Source organism: Mugil cephalus, chromosome 20 (assembly GCF_022458985.1).
Source record: "Mugil cephalus isolate CIBA_MC_2020 chromosome 20, CIBA_Mcephalus_1.1, whole genome shotgun sequence".
NCBI classification, from domain to species: domain Eukaryota; kingdom Metazoa; phylum Chordata; class Actinopteri; order Mugiliformes; family Mugilidae; genus Mugil; species Mugil cephalus.
This window is the reverse complement of record NC_061789.1, coordinates 12,557,341-12,580,909: the sequence shown is the minus strand read 5'-3', so window position 1 is coordinate 12,580,909 and position 23,569 is coordinate 12,557,341. Positions and strand designations below refer to the sequence as shown.

Here is a 23,569-nt window from a genome sequence, read left to right as displayed (position 1 = left end):
TCTCCTTGGCTTCTGTTAAGTAGCCTCATAAAGCAGCAATTGTGGAGCCGAGAGACCCTGCAGGCAACCTACGTCGGTAATGCGCAAAACACTCCTCCGTCCCTCCTACTCTGGCTGGAGGAGCTCGGCGGGACCGGAGAATGGGGCAATTTGTTTGAGGGGATGGGATCTGTTTTGGCTAACAATCACCCGTTGTGTGTAATAGTACAACCCAGATGTATCTGACATCAATGTGAGGTCAGTCTCTACTGTACGCCAGCCACTGGACATCTCATGCATCATACATGAAGCTCCTGAAAAAATCCATATTAGATTATATATATAAAAACACTGATTGCTTAACCATGCAGGCGCAGCCACATGGATTTCCAATTCAACTCTGCTCAGGCTTTTCATATTATGACCCAGAGGAATGCTGGTCCAGTAACAATCAATACGTCTTATTATGGTTCAAACGTTTGTGCTTGACTTTTTTCCCCATTCATTGGTCGCCAAGCATGCATGGATGAGTAACTGCCACTGTGCTGGAGATCTTTCAGACAGACGCAGGGTCCGGTCCGTTGACAACAAAAAAGACAGACACTGAGTTTGTAGCTTCCCCTTTTCAAGTCCCATATCCATGTTTAGCACTCTCTGGTCTCCACCATCTCCACGGGTCAGGTCGCCAAAGTTACAATTCAAATCCAGAAATCAAATTCAAACTGTCTTCACTTGGACGATACATTGAGAAATGAATAAAAAAAAGTGTGTGTAAAAGCGTGTTGCTACTTAGAGACATCAGATCAGGTACGCCAATAGAGAGTAGGTTTTTCTGAGAAGATACCAGGCTTGTGTCTATTTCTGGTTGATGAATGCCTCAGTTTCCTTGTTTCCTGTTCTTACTACAACATGTCTGTCAGATGGTCAGCGATGGAGCAAAGGGTCTCAGCACATTCGGTATCGTGGACAGCCCTGTTGGACGTGAAAAGACACTTGCCCCGACCATGCAGACAGTCACGACCGTCCTGTGTATTGCTGTTGCACACATTTTGATAAGGTGTGCCGAGCCAGAGAGCAAAATCATGTTATCTAGGCTGTGCTGATATCGTAGTTGGAGAAAGAGGCGGTGGGATTTTCTGTGTCAGGGTGTCAGTTTCTAATTTGTTGCTCTCCAAAAACAGCAGGCCTAAATGCAGTTTCCATTACCAAGATCCAAATACACCAGAACTTCAGTCCTAAATATTAATAACTTATATTATGATTAATGTTAAAATCCATGAAATTAAAAGATGCTTGCAGATCCTGGTCTTTGGCGGCAGCAGTAGTTCAGGAGGTAGAGCGGTCATCCAATAATACTCCTTTGTTGGAGCCTGTGTTGCCGTCTATGTAAAAATAAAAAGGCATAACAATTAGCAGTGATCACCAATATGTGAGAGCATGTTTTAACCGATTGCTGAAAACTACTGGGGGTCTTAATGGCCCATAGATAGTTCTGTTCAGGCAATAACTGGACGCTGTCGGATACTTCTGAACAGACAGATCTGATTCACACGGCTCTCACAACAAGAGCACAAGGACACATTTCTAACTCCAATGCCCTGACAAAATATTTGGCACCTTGGGCAGTGGGGAGCAAAGGTTTGTACGCTAATCACCATGTAGTAGTTGTGAATTCCACCAGGAAAGCTGAAAGGTGCGCTGTATATTTTCCGTCATGGTGAGCTTTCAGCAAATTTTCTGCTAACCTCCTAGCTGAAGGATTTCCTCAATAAAAGTTGCACAAGCCTCGAGAGTAACTGACACATGAACCCACGACACTTTCACATTCACTTTTCTTGAGATTTAGAGAAACAGAAGGACTTGAGCAACTTTGAAGACTGGGTCCAAGAAACCCCAAAACCTGCAGCTTGGAGTGTTTACAGTCTACAGTGGTCAGTACCTATCAAAAGTGATCCAAGGAATGAATTGCCATCATGGAGGGCAAAGGGCTCATTGATGCACATGAGCAGCGAAGGCTGACCGGTGTGGTTCCATCCAACAGATGAGCTACTGAAGCTGAAATTCCTAAGAGTTGATTCTGGTTCTGATGGTAAGGCATCAGAATACAAAATTCTGTTTTGTGCGTGGCTGCGTAGAGGTAGACCAGAAGTTGTTCTTGCTCCGAAAGTGGTAGTGTCACGTATCAAAGTAACATCCACAAATGCAAGGACCCTGGTTTCCACGAAGATCTTTGCATTGTAATAAGATCACAATGGTTATTCACTTCACCAGTTGGTGGTTTTAATGTTGTGGCTGATTGGAGTTACTTCTATGATACCAATTGTTCTCTATCAGTACAATTTTGTGTATTTTCCCCATTGTTGTATATATTAAGGGGATAACAATAAATTGAAAATCATGCTTGTATTCAAGTAATTTACACACTTATAAAAAAAACATATCAAAATAAAATTTTTAAAAAAGCCTTAAAGTAATCACTGAATGTTTTCCATGCTTGCAGCAGTTCTCCTCATCTCAGAGGAGACATCCACAACATCCTCTTTATGAAAATTAGATTACAACAGAGAATCAGAGCTTACATCAAACGCAACATGCCCGTTTGATTCTTCAAAGCATCAAAGAACCTATGACACAACCCCTTAAAGCGAGACAGCCTCTTCACAGAACTGAAGACCCACTAGTCACAGTCACTTATTCATGAACAATTACTGCTGAATTTCACTCTAAAGTTTCCTCTTTGCTTTTTATTAGAAAAACATCTTCTAGTCGGTCTATTTTTTAAGACAAATCGGTTGGAGGGTTTTGCCAAACGTTCCCTTATTCTATAACTTACTCAATTACAACAGTATCCATGAGAATGAATCTGTTGTGGTTATTATAAATCTCACCTCATACGTCATTTCCTTTGCATCGTACGAGAGAATTCCATCAAGTGCGCATTTTTTGCAAAGTGATTTGCATGAGTTTTAATTAATTCAAGTGCAGCCATCGATCTATCAACCATAAAGACAGAGATGTTTGCTATCTTATCACACAAACTTCATTTTGCTCAGATTGTTTTTTTTATGAGACATCCACTCAGCAGCTCAAAGTATTAGCTGATCAGTCACGTCTAAGCAAATGTAACCAGCAGAGTGGGGGGTTGGAATGGTGAATGTGCCACTAAACTCAGGGTTACATTGCAAATGAGTAATGAGTATTGTTGGTTCCCTTCCTGGATGGTACTTGCTACTCACGGTTGAAGAGCTTTAATGCACAGTCAGTGCATTAAAGGCCGACGCACGGCCGGCTAGGCAATTGCATATGCTAATATCTTCTTAAAAATCGCTAAAAAATCAGATATGTCTAACACTGGCACACTATCTGTCATTGGCGGAAGCCCTAGCTCCTACTTATTACGGCACCATGCGCCTCTATTTGCCATGTGCGGGACATGAACACATGATAGACTGGTGTGTTGAGTCAAAAGCACTTTCAGACCCTGTGTCTACAATCTTTAATGCACCTGGTTAAAAAAAAATAGAACTGATAGTTTACAAGTGAGACCTTGTGCAAAACCTAGTTCTGGCATAAACAGCTGCTGAGTCCATATATGTGAGTGTTCGATATCGGACTCTGATCATGCTACACCCATGCTACTTTTCAACACAAGAATCTCCACATTTAACCTGCTAGTGACGGTTGTCATTTCATCCAAAAGCATGGTTGCAGCATGGAAATGCCAAATACTGTATTCCGCCATGTGGAATCAATGGCCTGTTATTTTTAAAGTGATTGCGTTTCTCGAGTGATTGAGCTGTCGTCATAAAAAAAATAAATAAATAAAATAAATGGCACAGTGTATGTGCCGAGCTAAGCAAAGTACTCGACGATAAGAAAGCAACTGGTGTCATTAGGCCTATTTTAGGGGGGCTGAAACCTGTCCATTTCACTTCACTTCACAGTGTAAGGTAGAGCGATAAGGATGGATATAGGATACATTTTTAAGAAAGTGAGTCAGTAACAATTATTTAGCTCCAGCCTCTAGCTAACAGCATGTAATTAAAGAACCAAAGCGTTAAAAGATACATTCGAGCTCTAAAAGAACACTGCTACTTAGCTCGCTAGTTAGTTTGAAATGCATGGTCTTGGTTGTTTACAAAGTTAAGTATTAAGCTGAGTTCATTCACATGAGGTATGAATACATAAATTCTCAGTCTTTCTTGGCTGTTTGTGAAATTTTGTGTTCACCCTACGTTCGCTTACATCCTGCCCATCTCCCCGGGGCTAAGCCTCCCCTGTCCTTAAAATCTAGTGACGCCCCTGCTGCACCATGTTTTGTTTCCTCTTCCTTTCTCTATCATTCTCCATCCATCTGACTGGGTGTTAGCCCATGATAGCCGGATCATTCATCCAACCATCTGCCAAGTATTTTCTGTTCTGAAAGTGCCAGTCTCCAAGGACAGGGTCCCAGATGCTTCCGTGTAACAAAACAGCAGACCAGGTTACTCTGACACCAAGCAGGGCCTCTCCAAAGACACCCACAACCCAGAGCGAGTCCTCTGGGAAATAACTGTAGTGTAACAACACTGCATGTGCACAGTCAGATATCAGAGGCCCCGAGCGGACGACCAGAACGTGAACGCGACTGAAAGACAAAGACTGCAGAGGAGGAAGCTACGTAGGTGGATAATTGTGGATTCAGGCCGAAAATCTGGAGAAGAGTATAGTGCAGAGATTTACGAAGACAGGAAGATAGGGAGGGAGGAGTAGTGAGAAAGACGAAGAGACGTTCCAGCTGCCAAGTAGGACTATACTTCTACTTTTGTTGTTCCAAGAGAGCAGTAAGGAGAAGAGGCAGATAAGGAGGAGAGAGAGAAACAAAGAGCCAGATTTTTTTTTTTTTTTTTTTTACTAGACAAAATATGTGGGTGTTTCAGGACAGACAATCACTCTTTTCCAAGTTCTGGGTGAAAGGGGTTTTCCAGATTCTGTGCTTCTGCATTCAAACGCCCTTTTTACATAAACTCTCTTAAAACTCTGTAGTTGAGAGCCGATTAGAAGTAAACACGTCTGATTCTTGCATCATTTCCGCAGCAAAGCGGAGGCTTGTTTTTCACACGGAGACTTGTGATGAGTGTTTTCCTGTGTGACCTCAACATAGCAGTCCATATACTATTAAAAGATTTTGCCAAGTATACTCTGGTGGAAACATAGCTGATGTCAAAACTGGAATTACAGCACTGCCAGTTCTTGTCAAGGGGTTTCGATAGTGGAAGATAGTTCAAAGGCTTTGACACTAGACATAAGTTACGGAAGAGCTGAGAGTTTGGCCAGCGAGAGGCGCATATTAGAAGTGTCAGGCTGATGGGGTTTGGGACAAGGCCAGGTCAACGCCTTGTGATGCTTTTCATGTTTTTTGAGTTGTTCCTGAACTATTTTTGTGTGTGCGCCTGCTGCCAAGGGTTGTCATTGCTCTTGCGTGGGGGTCAATCCACACGAACGCCAGGGTCAAACGTTCCACCAGCAGAACGTTGCATTGCCTCAAGATGATTAATTGGTGAAATGTACTTTATCGAAATTTCAGAAATGTCGCAATTATTTTGCGAAAAACCGAGTCGAGAGATTTCCCAGTGATTCTGAACATAACTTTTTGTCAATAAGTAAGGGAACACTGTCAAACTACTCATCATTTAGTTACATTTCTTCATGTTTGACTGACGGCTTGTGGCTTTATGTCCACATGAGGAAACTCGTATTAAAATATGGACTGGACAGGGGCTGGCCAGAATAACAGGTTCTGAACTGGGCACTTCCCCTTCGATTCCATGTTTTCCATGCCATTTGAATATCAGCTGTTCTCATCTAACTGAAGTTAGCCAGTATATCTGTCTCCTGTTCCAGCACTGCAGACCTGATGGTGCTTTCAGTTTCATAGCATAATAGAGAGATGACAACAAAATTAGACTTCTTTTTTCTACGTAGAGCATGGACAGAAATTCAACATGAGTTGAGCTGAGAGATTGTGTGAAGGAACCTTTACCCAAGAGCCACCGTAGTTCACAATCACCCACTCATACAACCACTTCAGCCCCTTTATGCGTGTCTTAGTGGTCATGACCCATTCAAAGCCACACACGTCTATCCATCACACACAAAACTGATGCATTATGAGTAGTTGGATGTTGCGACAAAGAAAGAACCTCAAGTGGCTGTGGGTTGAGCTGCCACTGTCCCTGTAAGAACAGCCTGAGCCACAATAACCACGCTACCTTGGATGGAAACCAGTTTAACAAATGAATTGAACGGGCAGAAGAATCCCAGTGACACATCATACCGTACATTACAGCAGGCTATGTTAGGAGCATTAGATAAAGCACTGAAAACAAGTGGCCCAAGCCCCTGACCTATAATCTTTTCCCTCCTTTCTTGATCTCCTCCATCTTTCTATGCGTTGAAAGGATACTGTGCTTTCACATGCCTCCGCGAGTGAGACGTGGAGACGTGCACAGCTGGGCTGAATTTTGCACCACTAACCTACTTCGAGAATCCGACTGCATCCATCCAGCTTTCCCATGTCTTTGAATCTGTGCCACTGCTGCGCGTCGTCCATCTCCCGCCCCGCAACATATACAAACACCAATACATCACCGCGCAGGAATATACACGTTAAGCGGCGGCTGCACGAGAGTCTGCGAGTCACATGCGCTCATCCAGCTGTGCTTTTGTGTTGCCTTTTCTGTGTGACAGACGGAGCGCTGCTTCTTCTCCAAACAGCGCGGAGCTGTCGAATGTGGAGCCGTGCAACTGCGACAACCTCGGCCTTCGCGGCTCATCCAAAGAGGACTCAGCCAGCAGGATGCGGCGGGATCTTTGGAGCTGGAAGAGGATTAGGAGGTGCAAACATTTCTAGAAGACAACAGGTCTTTAAGGGAACTGGAGGCTGGCCGGATGCGCCGCACATAAAAATAAAAGACTAAGATTATCCTTTAGTGGAAGGCAGTGCGTGTCAGCACGCATGGTGAAGGGGATTGAGACGAGCTGAGAAAGTAAAAAAAGAAAACTTTGTGACAACAGTCAAACCTGCATCAAGTGAAAAACCAGGCGGATATGCGGAGAATCACGCAAGAAGTCTGCAGAGCGCAGATCTGAGAAGCTACAACGTGTATGCTGGTCTTAAAAGTCATAGCTGCACATGATATTAGGTAACCACGTAACACTAGATGATGATTGTGTTCCCAGTGTTCAGTCAGAGGGATACACCTTTTTCCTGCTGTGGCAGGTCAAACAGTCTTTGTGCGCTTGCATAATTGTCCCAACCCTCCCTTTTCCTGTCCACTCTGCTTTCTCTTCCCTTTCCAACAGGCCTGAGCCACACACACACACACACACATGCAGTACGCTTTAACGTGAGCCATGACCCCGGACTCCCACAAAGGCCTGACTGGAGCAGGACGTTCTTCGCCTGAAATTCACTTAGCACATGATATCAGCCTTTTGGGACCCCTTTCACTCTCTGATTTCTTTTTCCACATCCCCTCGTTATAAGCACCTTGATGGTTTTAATGCTGCTCCAATCTGCGACAATCTTGAACCGTGCTGTAGAACGCTGTGTGGTGGACGAGGAGGAAACTGGATAGTTGCTTGCATATTCGCTATGCTGTGCCAAAATTAAGTCTTATTAATGTACTCCAAGCTTCTTTTATAAGGCATTGGTGGGGTCCGGTGGGATTAATACAGCTCGTGCTCAAGTGAAACTTTTATTGTTGCAGTGTTCATGTATCCAAGTGAAGTTCTAAACCCAAACGGTTGCTTTCCATATGGCCGATCGCTCTTGAAATCTGATGACTTGACCTGAACCCTTTAATCAGATGTCGCAGGTTAATGCCCTACCAACCTTTTGAGGCATTAACCAAGTCATGTTGAATTTGACTGCTCATGCGTAAACTCTTTAACAGAGGTAGGGCTCTAAGGTGACAGGGAATTGTGCTACCTTAAAGATGCTAATACATAACAATCTAACATATATATATCTGATATGAAACAGTTCAGGCTCCCTGCTCCTTTTCAGTATTTTTCCATCTACCCCGCCTCTGCCAGCCACTCCCACCTCATCAGTCAGCTCAGCTCACTCACCTGTGCACACAGCTGCTCCACATCCTCTGCAATCAAGCCAGCGTGTATTAACCACTTCCACACTCACCTGCAAGGCTTTCCAGCACTGGCACTGACCCTGCTTCTCTCAGAGTCACCGACCGGCTCTGTCTGCCTCCCAGTAATTCATCTTTGACTTCTGTTCCCGACCAAGAGTTCTGCCTTTGCCCTCCCGGTTCCTGTTTGTTAGCCTCTGCCCGCCCGATTAAATGGCTGAACTCCACACCGGCAAGCCCACCTCATCCCATTGTACTTGCTTTTCTTCACAAATTCTTAAAGCCATTAAATCTCAACCAATTTACCATTCACCATTTAAGAAGGTTGGTGAAATGTCCCTTAGAGAATCTGATGGCAGCATGCAGTTGCTGCAGATTTCTCGGGTGCATGCTCATTATGCAAATCTCCAGATCCACCACATCCTAAAGGAGCTCTGTTGGATTGAGATCTGGTGATTATGGAGGCCATTGTAATGTTCATGTTCAAGAAACCAGGTTGAGATGATTATAGCTTTATGGTGGATACAGTACAGTCATCAGAGGAGGGATGGGCATGGCCACAAACAATACTCATGAATGTTGTAGCATTTAAGTGATACTTGATACTTCTAGAGATCTTGTAAGTTTTAGACCCTTAACTGACTGGCACCAACAACCATGCCACATTTAAAGTCCGATAAATCTCACTTCCTACTCATTCTGATGCTGCTTTGAACTTCAGCAGACCGCCTCGGTCACGTCAGATCAAGTCAAATATCGGCATTACATATGCTAGTCGTCAGCAAAAACTTTAAACTTACGACAGGGCCTATTCTGTACTTCCTACTGCTGCTCCCTGACATCCTGCAGGGCCCTCAGGAGCTTCGCTACAACACAGCAGGCACAAAGGCACCGACTGCCTGCCCGCTGGGCCCTTCTAGGGCTTAGGCGTAAACATCCACGTCCTACCTGTATTCCCAAAGCCACAATCCTCTAGACATCAACTGAACCAGGTGACCTCCTGCGAAAGTACAAACAGGGAACGTTCAGCCTGAATACCGCTCAGAAATGTGTGCTAATAAGTAGGGCTGGGTATCGTTTAAAATGTGTCCATACCAGTACCAATACCAGTACCGACTGAGTACTTCATTCACAACCAGTTGTTTAAATATGACCACTCCTATTACTCCTATTCCAAAAAGAACCTATTGCAGTAATCATTTGACAGGCGCAGTTTCGATAACTGCGATATTGTGTCGTCGTCACTCCTAATAAGGCATGATTTGTCCCTACAGCACGTTTCGTAAAAAGACCGCAGAAGCAGATCTGGGTTTAAGAGTAAACCCGAATCCTGAACATAACAGGCAGCTGCTGGTGCCGTCTTGTATCCGGCACAAAGACATCTCAGAGATCTAAAAGCCGAGCTCATGTGGGCTGCAGCGTTCCGTAACCTCAAAGGCTGCACACCAAAACACAGATCCACACACTGAACCGCCAGGGTAAACGGTACAGTGTGCATATAGCAAACATCGCAAACATGCGGGATGAGTTTAGCACCCGGGAATTTTTTCTGGAAAGAAAACTCCTGTAGCACTCTCGCAAATTGATTCAGTAGGAATATTTAGTCCAGTGCCACGGTCCCTCGACGTCATTCATTGGCGGCATTCCTCATTTCTTTGGACATTTCCCAGCTTTCAGTCTTTGGCACGTTCCGCTACCCCTCCACACACACACACACACACACACACACACACACACACACACACTCGTCTCCCTTCTCAGACATCTCGCCATGCCTGTTACTACGGAATAACAGTGAACCGTAGTTTCACTTTCAGTCACCGTGGTTTACATCCACATGCCTTTCTTGCTCTCCCGCTGCCACCTCGGCATCTCATTACATAAACCTCCACCTATCCTCCACATCACGGTGAGTGAGAGCTCCAGCCTGGCGCAAGTGCTCATCATCTACTTTTTTTTTTTTTTCTATCGCCCCCACAGAGCCCGACCCTGCTGTGGGCCCATGCGTGGGTGTGTGTGTGTGTGTGTAAGTGCGAACTTGTTCAAATAAAAAGCAGCAAATTGTGGATGCTGGTTTCCAGCGCAAAAAAAAAAGGTACAAAGGAGATGTTTCCAAAAATCAAGGACACCACAAGAGAGGATAGATAGAGAGGTGCTCTTATCTTTTCTAGATCATGAGCTTAGAATGATTAGATTCATCATCTTTACAACAGAAAGTACCCACATTGGTCAGCCATATGCAGTGTATATATTTATATGTTTATGTGAGTGTATGCTCTCCTGGCTGTTGTCATACTATCCCCCGCTCTGCTCCATATGTCTGTGTCTGTGGGGCTGCGCTGATGCGTGTCAGCGCTGAAGGGCAGGCCGGCCCGAGCGCAGCACAATGACAGCTTTATGCCTCGGTGCCATGCATGCGGTACTCCAGCAGTAAGTCACATCCTGCAGCTCCGCGAGCGCAGAACACGTGGGACTGAACGCCACTGACTTACAGAGGCGATACAGCAAGAGTGAACTTTTTTTTTTCTTTTTTCCACACGTAGAGATACATCCAGTTTTCTGAAGATTATGATGATTACGTTCAGCATGCAGAGTGATCTGCAGTTGGTTTCTTAGTCTTGTGGGGGATCATCTAGCCCCATACTGGAGTACACGCCAGGACTCTCCGGGGCTACAACCTAACAATCTAACAACATCTAAAAGCTGCAGTACAGAATGTCACAAGTCCTACGACATTTTACAAACTGTTCCCAAGTATGACCTCCCCCTCCAAAAGTTTCCTAACCCACTCCCCCTGAGCTGGACCCAACAAATGAATCCATGTCCGATGACCGGACCTGTTGGGCCACGGTGACAGGAGCCCACTAGGGCTTGGATCTCCTCTGGATCTCCCACAATCTAACACAGTGACACCTTGTCAGTGATCCAAGCTCATCTACTTAAGCCTGATAACCTTGAGTCTTAATCACAACCCTTAGCTCAGGTCAAACTTTGTACCTTAAACAAACAAAAATAATAATGATAATAAATATATTATTGCAACCAACATCTTCAATAATAATAATAATTATTATAATAATAATTTTGTTTGTTAATTTGATAATTATTAGTATTATCTTACTGAAGTAAATGCCCATAAATCAGCATTATTTGTGAATATATGAATTGCACTGAATGACCCATACCTTGGTCGTCTTCGTTCATGGCTGCAGCCAACAAGTAATGAAGATCACCCAAAAATTGGTCGGACGAACTCACGCTGCACGGACAAACATCTAACATCTATCTACGGCAAATGCGCGAAATCTGCAGGACGCATTTGGCACACACGGGTTAGTCTGGCGGGCAGCTCCTTCTTTCATCAAAGTGCTGTGGCCATTGACGCTACGCGGACAGCCCCTCCGGTAACCTGCAGTCCTCCGACCGTCCTCCAGTCCGTCCTCCAGCCAGTGAGCGCCGGCGTGTCTCCGTCGCAGCCGTCGCTCCGCTCGCCTTTTAGCGCACACACACAGCGGTGAGCGCGTTATGCCCCCCCTCCCTCCTCCCCATCCGACTCCATACGCCTCCACTCTACTAGTACCAAGAGAGAGCGGCTCACAGGACTCTGTCAAGTCGCCCGACACGCCACAAAACAATACCGGAAGCACCGCGTTAGAGTGGTTGTCACTCGCGGCAAAGCGCGGCGTATGCGTTTACTTTTATTTTATTTTGAAAATCTAAACAGGAAGTCAATGCTGTTTTTTTTCGACGCTAGACGTTAATCTCGCAGTTGATCAATTCTCACGTGACTCCGGGCGATAGTGAGATTAAACCAAACCTCTCAGACCAATTGCGTTTGGTGACTGACACGAACGCTCACCTGCCAGTTCATTAGGTACACTCAGTAGTGGAAATTAATATATAACAGCCGCGCACTTCACGGCGTTGTTTAAAATAAATTATATATATATATATATAGATATATAGATATAAATGTGTATATGTAGTTGTGCTGACACATGTTTCTCTTATTTTTGACAACCCCATTTAATAATATTAAAACTTTTCGTTTGTTACACTCCAGTTCGACATCACCACAAACTACGTACTCCAAAAGAATCATACAGTTTAAACACCACCCCCACACCCATACCAGTGACAGTCCTTGACGGCAGCAGACACCCCCAGCAGGACACAGCACCGACACAGGCAAACACACAAAAACGGTTTAGGAGCAACTCAAACAGCATGAAAACAACACAAGGTGGTGACCTGGCCTCCAGGTGCACTGGAACAAACCTGATCCACAGAGGTCCCTCCCATCAACCCTCAGGACCCAAACGCCCCCACCAGCAGCGTCCTGTTGCCAGACACACTTACCCTACTTTTATTTTATTAAATCTTAAATCTTCATAATACTTCATCCACCACTCCAGATACAAAATGTTTATATTTGTAGAGTTGTATCTCAGGGTCAAGCCATCCTGCACCCTCTTAGTTATAATAAATCAATGTAAAAGACAAAGATCCATCCGTAAATATTCTGTGCAACATATTCTCAAGGCATTACACAGTGTGGTAATCCAGACAGTCTGTTCAAAACATAACAGGCCAATTTCGACACTTCTGAGCGGACTCGCACAGCGATGTTTGACAAGCTAGTTTCTGCAACACACATGGTTTAAATTAGAGCATTCCTGCCTGCACGGAGTGGGAGGGGTGGGGGGGTCTCACTTCCTGCGTACATTACTCCAATGGTCAAGCACCAACAGATGTCTTAATGTATTCATTTGTTTATTCAAACGTTTCACTTTCACACGCCGGCTTTGTTCCCGGTCCAGTCGATCAAGATCTGAGCAGGACCTATAGAAGGAAAACAGTTGGTGACAAAACTCGGTGTTGCTGATAAACATTAGCTCAGACACGTGTAAAACATCATCGTTTACGTTATCAGACAGAAAGACGTCACTGCATTCTGTCTAAAACCAGACAAAGCACTTTAAAGTTGGCTTCGACATTTTCCAGTACGATAAAATGGCAGGAGTAGATACAAAGATGCTTGAACGTTACACAATCTACTGAATCCATTTGATTTGGCTCAATGCCTGGTTTGAAGACAAGAGCAAAAAAATAAATAAATAAATAAAAAACTACAGCCAGCTCCTGACATTACACTTGATAAGATTAGCTCTCACACTGTCCTAAGGTGCAGGCATAGAGGAGATATGAAGGTTTTCCCCGCACTCTGGCATGAGGCATCAGCTGTGAAGACCTAACCATGTGTTCTAAAGGAAACTTAATTCATTTAGATGTGTACCACCGAGCGGAGCGGACAAACAAAGAGGAAATTCTTCTTTGCATTGTTCTTTTTTTAGTGACTGGGAAAAGAAAACAAGGAAGTGGGGAATGTTCAGTAGGGGAAATCTGAGTGAAGCCCCTCTTGTTTCAGGCCCAGAGAGCTTCACCTCCACTGGTGTGAGGTTTTACATACTAGCTGGACTGATGCAAAGTAGTAAGGCCACAGAACAAGCCCTCAACAACACTTTCTGCTGCAAGTGGAAAATAGGTCATTGGCAATGGGCAATACGAGTAGACAAACACATTATAAATTTTCTGTCCATTTACGCCAGCGCTGGGCCCGTCTAACGGAGCATCCTCATTGAAAATCAATGCTATTAAAAGCAATTAGGTTCGGGGATGTGTTCTGCTGGCGCGCAAACACATTCGGTTTGCTCAGTTCCACACAAATGACATGCTAATGTGTTTATGACTCACAAAGGAAAACCTTGGTTGCCCGGATATCGTTAGCGATGGGAGAATGCTAGCATGCAAAGCGAACTGTTCTAAAATCAACAAACTGGGTTGTGAACAGAAGCCTTCAAGTCTCCGCCGCCCTCAGTGGAATCGAGTGGAATTATTTTGCATTGCAAACACCCCCTCCTTAAATATCTGGATCCATCTTTTCTCATCTTTCGGTTTCGCTCTTTTGTGAGGGAGAGCGGGCCACATTCATGAATCGTGCGTTTGCGAAGATTCGAAATTAAATTGCGTCACAAAAAAAAAGACACAGAAAAACACCCTAGAGTTATTTACTCTTTTAGTCATTTTAAATATTGCTGGGTGTAACCTAAATGACAACATCATTAGGACATTTTCTCAAATTGCACATTTGTTTCTTTGAAAGGGTTGTCCTTTCGTGAAACACTGGATGATATCACTAAAGAGTCGTGAATGTCTTCTCATGTTTTCCTGATGGTGTATCCCAGTGGGTGCTACCACTGTATAGCATGTTAATGGATGTGTGTGTGTGTGTGTGTGGGAAAATGAAATCTGTGCTATATTTTTGTTGGGGATAAATAACCTAAAACTACAAAAACAAAAACATCTATAAGTCTCTACTTTGCATTGAGTCCTAACTCTAGACCGTAAAAAAAGTGGACTTCATGACAGCTCCTCAAAAGTAAAGCCAAAGCACGTGGAGCTCCCCCAAATTAAAACACCTATGTACACATCAATTTTTTTCAAGAATAGTTTCTGTCGTTTTTGGACAGTTAATATAATGCTATGAAAACAGGATGTGACATCATGATAAACAGCTGTGAATGACAGCTGCCAGTCTCTTATGCACCCGTGCGCTAATAATTGAAACCTACAAAATGATATGTGAATCTAAATAAATGTAGACTGTGCTAATCAACCTCAAAGAGCTGAGGGATATTTGCAGGTTTTGGTAAGTAACATTTTTGCTTTATGAGGTTGTAAGTGAATTAATGTTATAAACTAGCTTGCTAAAACAACATCGTTGAACGCAGCTCTGCTCTTGGACGGTACCAGGCAAACTCTGGTTTTGAGGATGGCGTTGCCCATATTTATGGATTTGTAGCATCACTTTGACCAATGGGAGCAAGGGCAGACAGAGTCTATGATCGAATTTCATGCTAATAAACAAAATAAGATGACAGACACGGTAAATATCAAACCTGCTACACATCAGCCTGTTAGAGCATCATTGAGAGCGCGGTCTCTATAGCATTAGCACAGGTTCAGAGTTGCTGTGCCCGTTTATATGACACAACATAATCATAAACTCTTAGTCTGTTAATTGTAGAATAAATGACGGAGTGAATGTCCCAAACTATGACACATATCGTGTTCTTACGTAAGTGGTATTACATTTTTCCCGGTCAGTCTTCCGCTACGTGTTTACACCTATAACCTTGTACTGTACCAAAACCAGGGAACATCACAAGGTTCTACATGTCCTTCCTGTTGTGGAGGGCAAAGGAGTAAACCTTTGGGTGGCATGATATGTGTGTGACAGAGGTCAGGGGAAGCAGACCGCAGCAGGATTTCCTCCTTCATTTCTCTTCGGTTCAACACCACATATTTCCTGCGACCGTCTGATTGAACAAAAAAAGGGATTTCTACGTCTTTAGACGTATACCCCAACTTTTCAAACTGTTTCACATCTAATACCCTCATTTATATTATATTTATATTTAACTGATTATATGATCAGGATACAGTAAATTCTATTCTAAGCCTATAGATAACTGGAATTTCGGGGTTTGCAACATGCACAATCAATCAGTAGCATGGGATAAAATATGACGATCCCAGGGAGCCTCACATGGCTGAAGTATGATCCCTTAATACGAGAGATTTGACAGATTTTTGATGTGCACGTTGTGAAACTGTGCCGATCCGACAGTGAATGCAGAAATGCACCAAAAGCACGTAAAAAACTAAAACACCTTCCAAAATAGACACATGTTTGAATGCTCTTTTTGCTCGTGTGACCTATTTCAATCCCACAACTCGGCTAAAGCAAATATAAACCTCCCTCTTCCTCCATGTTCCCACTCCCCCCTCTCTCTATTTTCCACCTCCTCTTTTCCTCCCCCCACTCCTTTGATTCAGTTTTCAGGTCAGCTTGGAGCTCATCTCGGCTCCTAATCTCATCCCTTTAAACGGTTTGCATGCGCTTCCCCAGTCAATGGACTCTGAATCGAAGGTGGCTACTTCACAAAATCACAACGAAGACATTGTATACACAGACATGCCCTCTGGTAACACTCTTCACCCTCAAAGCCTCGCACAGTTTAAAGAGAAATGCAACAAAGCTAAATTCATGCGGATTAAGTCAGTAATCCATTCTTTATCTATGGACGAGTGTATTAATAGATATACTGTATTTGCCCATGGGTGTTAGCTGAGTTAAGTAGTTAAAAGCACTGTATTCCAAAGAATATATAACAATTAGTAATTTGGGCACAATAAGAAAAATGCACAAAATGTGCATAAATCTGGGCTTTACACTCTGCTGCCAGTTCATAGTATTTTAGTCGTTCTCTTTCATAGGCTAATGCCTCTCCATGAACAAGACGGTGTTCGTTGCAACGATCTATCTGGAAGACCTGCTACATTTTGAGGGTGTGCATTGGTGCTTCTGGGGTCTGGTGCCGCCCTATATCAGGAAATCGGGCAGTTGGGCCAGGGCTTAGGCCACCTCCTTACCTCCTGATAAGATATGCTGCAAACTTGCTTTGATGTTTCCACAAAGTGGCCAGCAAATGTCTCCTCCAAACCCCTGGGTGACATTTCAGGGCTATGGGAGAGTGTCTTACCCTTAAGAGGAACTTCAGTATGACTTGTGGTATACTCCAGATGTATTCCTAGCTATTGTGCCGATTGCACTTATCATGTGACCTTCTGCTGTTTCTTGGTGGATTTTGATTTTGAAGTGTCATGGTGCTTCCCCAAGCCTAATCCCATGCGATCCATTGGGGAGTGTACCCATAACGTCTTTGAATTTTTTGCCCTCCACATCACAAAAAGTCCTTCAGCTCACACAGAAGAAGTGTCTTCTCTTGCTTGTACCCTACTGATGGATTTCACAGGGAGCGCCAATATATTCCAGCCAAGAGGCCAGCATCTGGAACCTAGCCAGGTTAACTATTTTGGATGTAGTTGTTTGCTAGACTGTCCACAACAAGTGGCTCAGAGCGTCTTAGTAGCACCCATGTTTTGTGTCTCCCAGGAGTCTGGCATCGACCGATCTCCACCAGATCCTCTGCAAGTGGATGCCTTGCCTCACACTAGTCGCCAGTGAGTAGGATCTCAAGGATTTTGAGTGGACTCTAAACCAGCAGTGAGACAGGTTCTCCTCCCACCACATAGATGGTCCTGCCTTGAGGCACTTGTATTCTTATCGAGAGTCTTCTCGATTTTCCCACCTTGAACTTTCCATTCCAGCCCCTGTGGTTGTAATGGCCTCTACCTGGAAGACCTGCTATATTTTGAGGGTGTGCACTGGTGCTCCTGGGACAGGGTTTGGTGCCACCCTATATCAGGAAATCAGGTAGTTTGTCCAGGGCTTAGGCCACCTCCTTACATCCTGATGGAATATGCTGTAAACTTGCTTTGTCGTTTCCACAAAGTGGCCTCCAAACCCATGGGTGAGATTTCAGGGCTATGGGAGAGTTTCATATAACCATATGACCTGACATTCGTGTGGATGTTACTTAGACATGTACCACCCACTTAGACCAGACCAGGTGTCCACACCCCATAGCAATGACACTCATTGATGGCAGCAGCCACCCCCAGCAGGATGCAGCCTGACACAGGAACACAAACGGTTTAGGAACAACCGAAGACCTACACAATATTAGGAAGGTAGTCATAATGTTGTGCCTGATCGGTGTACTTCAAGATCCCAAGACACCAGATTTTAAATTCACACAGAAATAAATTCTTGATGTTAACGACTGATGGAACAGGGCTGTGAATTGCAGCTGTACCTTACATTTCCATTTGCAGCATCTCTCTTTACCACTCAGTCAAATAAAACATGAGCGGCTGCAGATTCCAAAAGCTGAAACTCTGTAATCTTTATTCCACTTTTGTTTTGAGAGGGTCCAAATGATGGCTGGTAAAAAGAAGGTAAAGATAACCCGATTTATCCTTCATCTCTGTATTGCTCTATCTTTGCCAGCCCTCCATGATAACCCTATTAAAATGTTTCCTCTGGCAAATCCACGAGAAATAAATCCTCTTTTTTTTTTTCCCAGAAACTGGTGGTGGGGGGGTGAAATGGGAAGGTTTGTCTATAACGTGGAGAAATACAGTTGCCTTGGCAACCCCTGGTGGTTTTACACTGCAGCCTGGCATCAGAGTGACTGGTGAGTTTGCTGGGGACATTTTGAGCTGAGTGAAGGTGTCAGCAATTTGGAGATCTGTTTAAAAGATCAGTACGAGGCTTGTGCCAAATAATTCTGCTTGGTAAGATGGCGTCATTCCAGTTCATAATGCGGATTTTTAAAATGTATTTTTCTATTTTAACAAAGCTAAATCAGAGAAAGTGGAAGCAAATACACCTTATAAGGTAACATTACAGTGTACATCTTTTCCAGCAGAAGACTTACGAATGGCACATTTGTACAAAACAATAAATGTTTGAATAATGCAAATATTATAAATGGTGGCAAATTAATTAACCGTACAGTCTCTGGAATATTGCTTTCGGTGGCATGGTTAAGGAATGTTATCAGGAGGCTGACGGCTCTTCATGTCTGTTTCAAACAGATAGGGAAGGCAATCCAGCTCGGTGATGGGCTGCCTCCCCCATGTGGACAGATGATGGCATGCTGCAACTAAATCACTACCCTCCAAAGAGGAGGCAGTAGGTCGGAGGTATCTGGACTGGCTCGCCACCCACCGAGTCCTCTTCCCCGGTTTGGGACACAGACGCCTCCCTCCTTAAGGGTTGAGCTCCTCTTCGGCAAAGCTTCTAATTAGGTCTGGCACAGGTGACTCCGAATCCTCCCGCAGTTCTGCTGCTGCATGTGCAGACACGCACGATGACTTGCAGTTGCCCATTCCAGCCAAACGACATAATTTGGCACTCTGCTTGTGTTGCATCTTGCATCGATGGCTTACATCATCCGACTAACATAAACAGCTCCTCGCTGACTCAAGCTGTTCCGTTGTTAGCCCTCAGATTGCTTGCTCTTTTTTGGTCAACCGTCAGCGTTGCTCTTCTGTTTCTTCTTCTTTTCTGGCTCAAAATAACGTTGGTCTCATGCTGAGCTGAGTGCTATAAGTGATGTCATGCAACTAAGCGGACTGAGTGAATCGACTTGCATCGGGTATCAGCTGTCCGGTCACAGCACAAGAGTGGAGCCCTCTGTGAATCTCCCCTTCCCTCGTCCCCCATGTTCTTGTTTCTGGCCTGTGGAGCTCCACACTACTCTGTATGTAGAATAGCCTGTATCTGTATTGTATTGTTGATCTTGTTCCCCTCTCTTTTTCTGCCTCTACTCAGCTGGCCTCAAGCTTGGAGCTAGCTCTGGAGGTTTCAAGTTTTCTTTAAGCGTCTTGAGACGCCATTGTTACTCACGTTATATAAATAAAATTGAATTGAAGTGAATGTTCAGAGCTCATCAGGATTACCTGTCACAGCCTTTTTACCTTTTCGGGCAGACTGTTCTAATTTAAGTGAAATGCTTCAGTCAACACTCTGACCAGCTTTTGATGGACACTAAAAGCTAAAAGACCAAATTTTATGGAGGAAATTTGCTTTAAAAATGGTCATAAAATTACCGTATTCCCTGGGTTATAAGAGCCTGGGTTAAATTTTTCAATGACATGTCCCAAGTGATGCATTTCTTGATGTAGCGGTCTGCTATATACATTTAGATATCTGTTGATGCTGCCAGATTGGGTGGTTGAATTTGACTTTTGAGAGTAAAAATAGAGCAGGTGAACAAACATTTGTCTGATTTGGGATTTGGCTTCTTTTTTTTTTAAAAAAAAAAATGAAAAAAATAAAAACTATCCTAGACCAAAGTCAAATTACTGGCGAAGCCTCAAGAATAAGCCTTAAAAAAAATAAATAAATATGTAACCATCCAGTAACAGAGAAACCGTGCTTTCATTAATTTATTTATTCCAAAGCTCGAACATTCTCCCTCTCATTTCTGTAACCTCAGACTCCGTCAGACACACACACACATATTTCACAGAGATTAAAACTTGAGCCAAATGTAGCTTAAAAAAAAAAAAAAAAAAAAATTGTTTTGCTACGTTTTTCCATTCACCCTCCAGTGCCACTGATAGAAGAACACGAACCGGTGAGGCTTAAAAACCTGTGTGCGCCAACACAAACACATGCAAACATAATGCACTTCCAGACTGCAGATTTCCAGTTGTAGCAGCTGTACCGTTACCCGCCAACAGAACTCCTTTAAAACACGACAACCTTCGTCTACTGCCAGCATTAAATAAAGTGTCAAAACTGCAAAGTTAAAACAACAACAACAAAAAAAAACACACTTGTTTTGTGTGGAATGCGGTGAAATTTTAGTCAAAATGGAACCGGTTGATTTTCTGTGAGATGTTTGCACCGAGCGTCCGATAAACACACACGTCAGACGATGAAGAGGAGCTACGAGGTTTCACCCCTTTTCAAATCCACGCCGAACTCCAGAGAGCGGAGAGAAAGGGCAGAGTTAAAAAAAAAAAAACTTCTAGGATTGGATGAGCAGCTCCTGAGTCAGTCAGTCAGTGAGGGCCGCCGGGGGGCATCTTCTACCGCCTCCTTCACACATCCCCACGCTCCAGAAGTGCGTCACTTTTGCCTCTCCACACTGGAAAAACAAGCGTGCTGTTCGTCCATGCTGCCGTGGCGCAGTGACCCAGTGCTTTGTTGTTGTTGTTTTTAATGTTTTTTAATTATTAATGGCTCAAACGTGCCAGTGCTCTCTGTTCATAGTTTTAAGTCCGCATGCCGGCACTGGAGACTCAGTGGATTTCAATGTGGACCTGTGAAGAGACGAAGAAAGAACAAGTCAACGGATCAAGCAAAGGCTAGGAAGTCAAACTTTAGAACCTTAGATGCCACAGTTTATAACATGTTAGCTTAACCCTGGAGAATAATAAAAATCACAGCTAATCTGTCGGTTCAAAGTTTCTGAACCCCCACATTTAACTGAAATAGCCGCTAACAATAAGAACAGTGGGAATATCAGTAAATTTTACAGCAAAGGTCTTCAACAGGGGATCCGTGACCCCTAGGGGTTCCGCGGAGGTACTGCAGAGGGGTCGCAAAATCTTTGGTTGACTGAACGTTTTTTTTGTATATTTCTTTTCACTTTTCTCCCACAAATTTAAATTTCTTGAAATACACATTCGCGTGAATCCAACATATTTTAGTAAAGGGACATGGGATAGCTTAATATTGATAATAATGATGTATATTTATAAATAGCACCAGGCCAAGTTTAATATAGAGCACATATATTAGTTAGGGGGGTCCCTACTTAATCTCTACATCAGTTTGGGGTCCTGAAGACATCTGTTTTAGAGAGTTTAGTTAGTGTGTGAACAATAACAGCGAAAAAAAATGTTTATATGTTGCCTATAATTCTTTAAATTGTTTTTCATTTCAACTTTCAGTTGACTGTTTAACTGACACTTGAGTTTATCTAAAGCCGGTCTTTTACTTTTTATTATAACGGATGGCAGATACAGCCAGTCCCTTCCCAAAGGGTCAGGCAAACGTTTCAGACGCTCCAGATGAAGAACAAACTGCATTCAGAGGAAGGATGCACGTGGTTTGCCATCGGTATGTGGCTTTTTTTTTTTCCCTCGTGGGGAGAAGGGATGGCACACTGCAGTCCTTTACCGCGCGCACGTATCTACACTATGTGAAAGGGCAGGAAACGGGAGAGCAAGAGTTAAGCACTGCAGCTTTAATATGATGATAAATTACAGGGGCAATTAGAGCGGGACATCAGCCGATTAGATTGTCACATGAGGTTTAATGCTCTTTAGGAACTGCCACTTAAACCCACTGGCCAGTTCACCAGGTACACCAGTGAAAACATGCATTTTCATATGCACCAAATCCTCAACTTACCCACGATGACGCTCACTTTAAAGTGAAGCAGTGGGAGACGGGCTGCAGTTCAACTGCATCATCATTCAGGAGGATGCATCCTGCTTAAATGTTCTGAATCAAACACTAAAATGTGGTTGCCAAGATAACGGAGGCGCGTGCCGGTGCAACTCAGCAGAGAGTCAACAGTTATTACGTTTTAAACAAACGCTGCATGCCATAACCTTCGTGGAGTTGAGATTTATTGCAGGGCTGTTACATTAGAGTGGATTGTCTTCACTAGTGTTCCTAATGAACTGGCAAGTGGGCGTACAGTCCTTATATTCTCCACCTGACAACTTGATAATAGTTTAACTGATTGTTAATATATTGACCTGGACTGAAATGTAAATAGTCAGTTGCAGAGTTAATTGTGTTACATTAATAATAATAATAATAATAATGATAATAATAAGGGCTTCCCATCAGCTGTTGTCTTGTTGACATGAGCAAACTGACAAACTTAACTGGAGGCGTTGCTGTTGCTGTGAGCGTTTGAATAATTACCTGCAATCTCACATTAAACATCATGGAGGCGACCAGGTAGATGTAGGGGAATCTGATTCGCAGCCGCCATGCGAGATCAAAAAATATCAACAAAGTCCTCGTCAATCCTTTGGAAAACACTCCGTAGGTCCGACCAGCGGAGCCCGAGAATCGGAGCACTAAATAAGACAGACCAGCCATAAAAGCAGCGGTTCCTATGGTCACTGTAACAGCTGGTGCCGCGGAGCTGAAAAATAAAAAGCTTAGTTCTGTGTGACAGTTCATATGTCTATTGACTGAGTGACACCGAGCTCCATTATTTACATTTGGTTTGTATTAGCTGGGCTGCTCCACCCCGACGGCTTCTCTCCAGCGACGTCTGTTGTGATGATCATCCGGGCAGGAGGGGGGCAGGGGGGACTGTTAAAGGTGTGACACACGGAGGTGCGTCTTCTTCGTTTGTTCTGTTGTGGGTGGCCTGCAGCTTTTTTTTTAAAGGGATTTACTGCCATCTACTGGACTGGATCAGGTTTAGTTTTCAACATTTCTGCAGGAAAATGACTCAAAGCATCGGGATATTTAACCAAAAACGACAACAAAAAAAGGCTTGAAAGTAGACAAAGACAAACCAGTCAAACAAAGTGTTATATTTGTGTATTTGATTGTTCGGAAAAGTAAGCCAATATGATGAATCTGTGCAAAAGTACGAAATCTACGGAAGCGTATTAGGGCCACCCATGAGAAAAAAAGAGAGGTAGATTTTTTTTTATCATGCAAAAAAGTCAAACTACAATATCGAGAATAAAATCTTATTTCTTTGTTACTGAAAGCAAGGGCCAAAGTATAGTTCCACCACTTCATATAACTGCCTGAATATCATTTTGTAGGAGTAACATGCGCTGGCTCTCAATATTGTGTGTCGATTATTTTCTTGACATTATCATTTTTTTCTAAGTGCAAAAAAATCTACCTCCTTCCATTTTTTTTTCTCCCGGGTGACCCATAACACGTGCATTGGTGCCATGTCAGAAAAACAAAAACGAATGACAGTGTGACG

The 23,569-nt window shown here is 43.6% G+C and overlaps 2 protein-coding genes across 2 annotated transcripts in view; both read right to left on the bottom strand.

Annotated features, from left to right (window-relative positions):
* The window catches only part of LOC124997941 (cytohesin-3-like), a 28,630-nt gene extending 17,006 nt beyond the window's left edge, over window positions 1–11,624 (bottom strand). Inside the window, exon 1 of the mRNA XM_047571998.1 lies at window positions 11,294–11,624. Coding sequence (XP_047427954.1) covers window positions 11,294–11,390 — 97 coding nt within the window. The 5' untranslated portion in view covers window positions 11,391–11,624. The remainder of the gene's footprint in view (window positions 1–11,293) is intronic.
* Window positions 11,625–20,020: 8,396 nt separating this feature from the next.
* Window positions 20,021–23,033, bottom strand: LOC124997919 (small integral membrane protein 10-like protein 2A). The gene is made up of 3 exons (XM_047571967.1): window positions 22,837–23,033; window positions 22,534–22,759; window positions 20,021–20,912 (listed from the first exon to the last, which is right to left on the bottom strand). Exons 1-3 carry the CDS (start codon window positions 23,022–23,024, stop codon window positions 20,892–20,894), a joined length of 435 nt encoding a protein of 144 aa, XP_047427923.1. The 5' UTR covers window positions 23,025–23,033; the 3' UTR covers window positions 20,021–20,891.
* Between the last annotated feature and the right edge of the window lie 536 nt (window positions 23,034–23,569).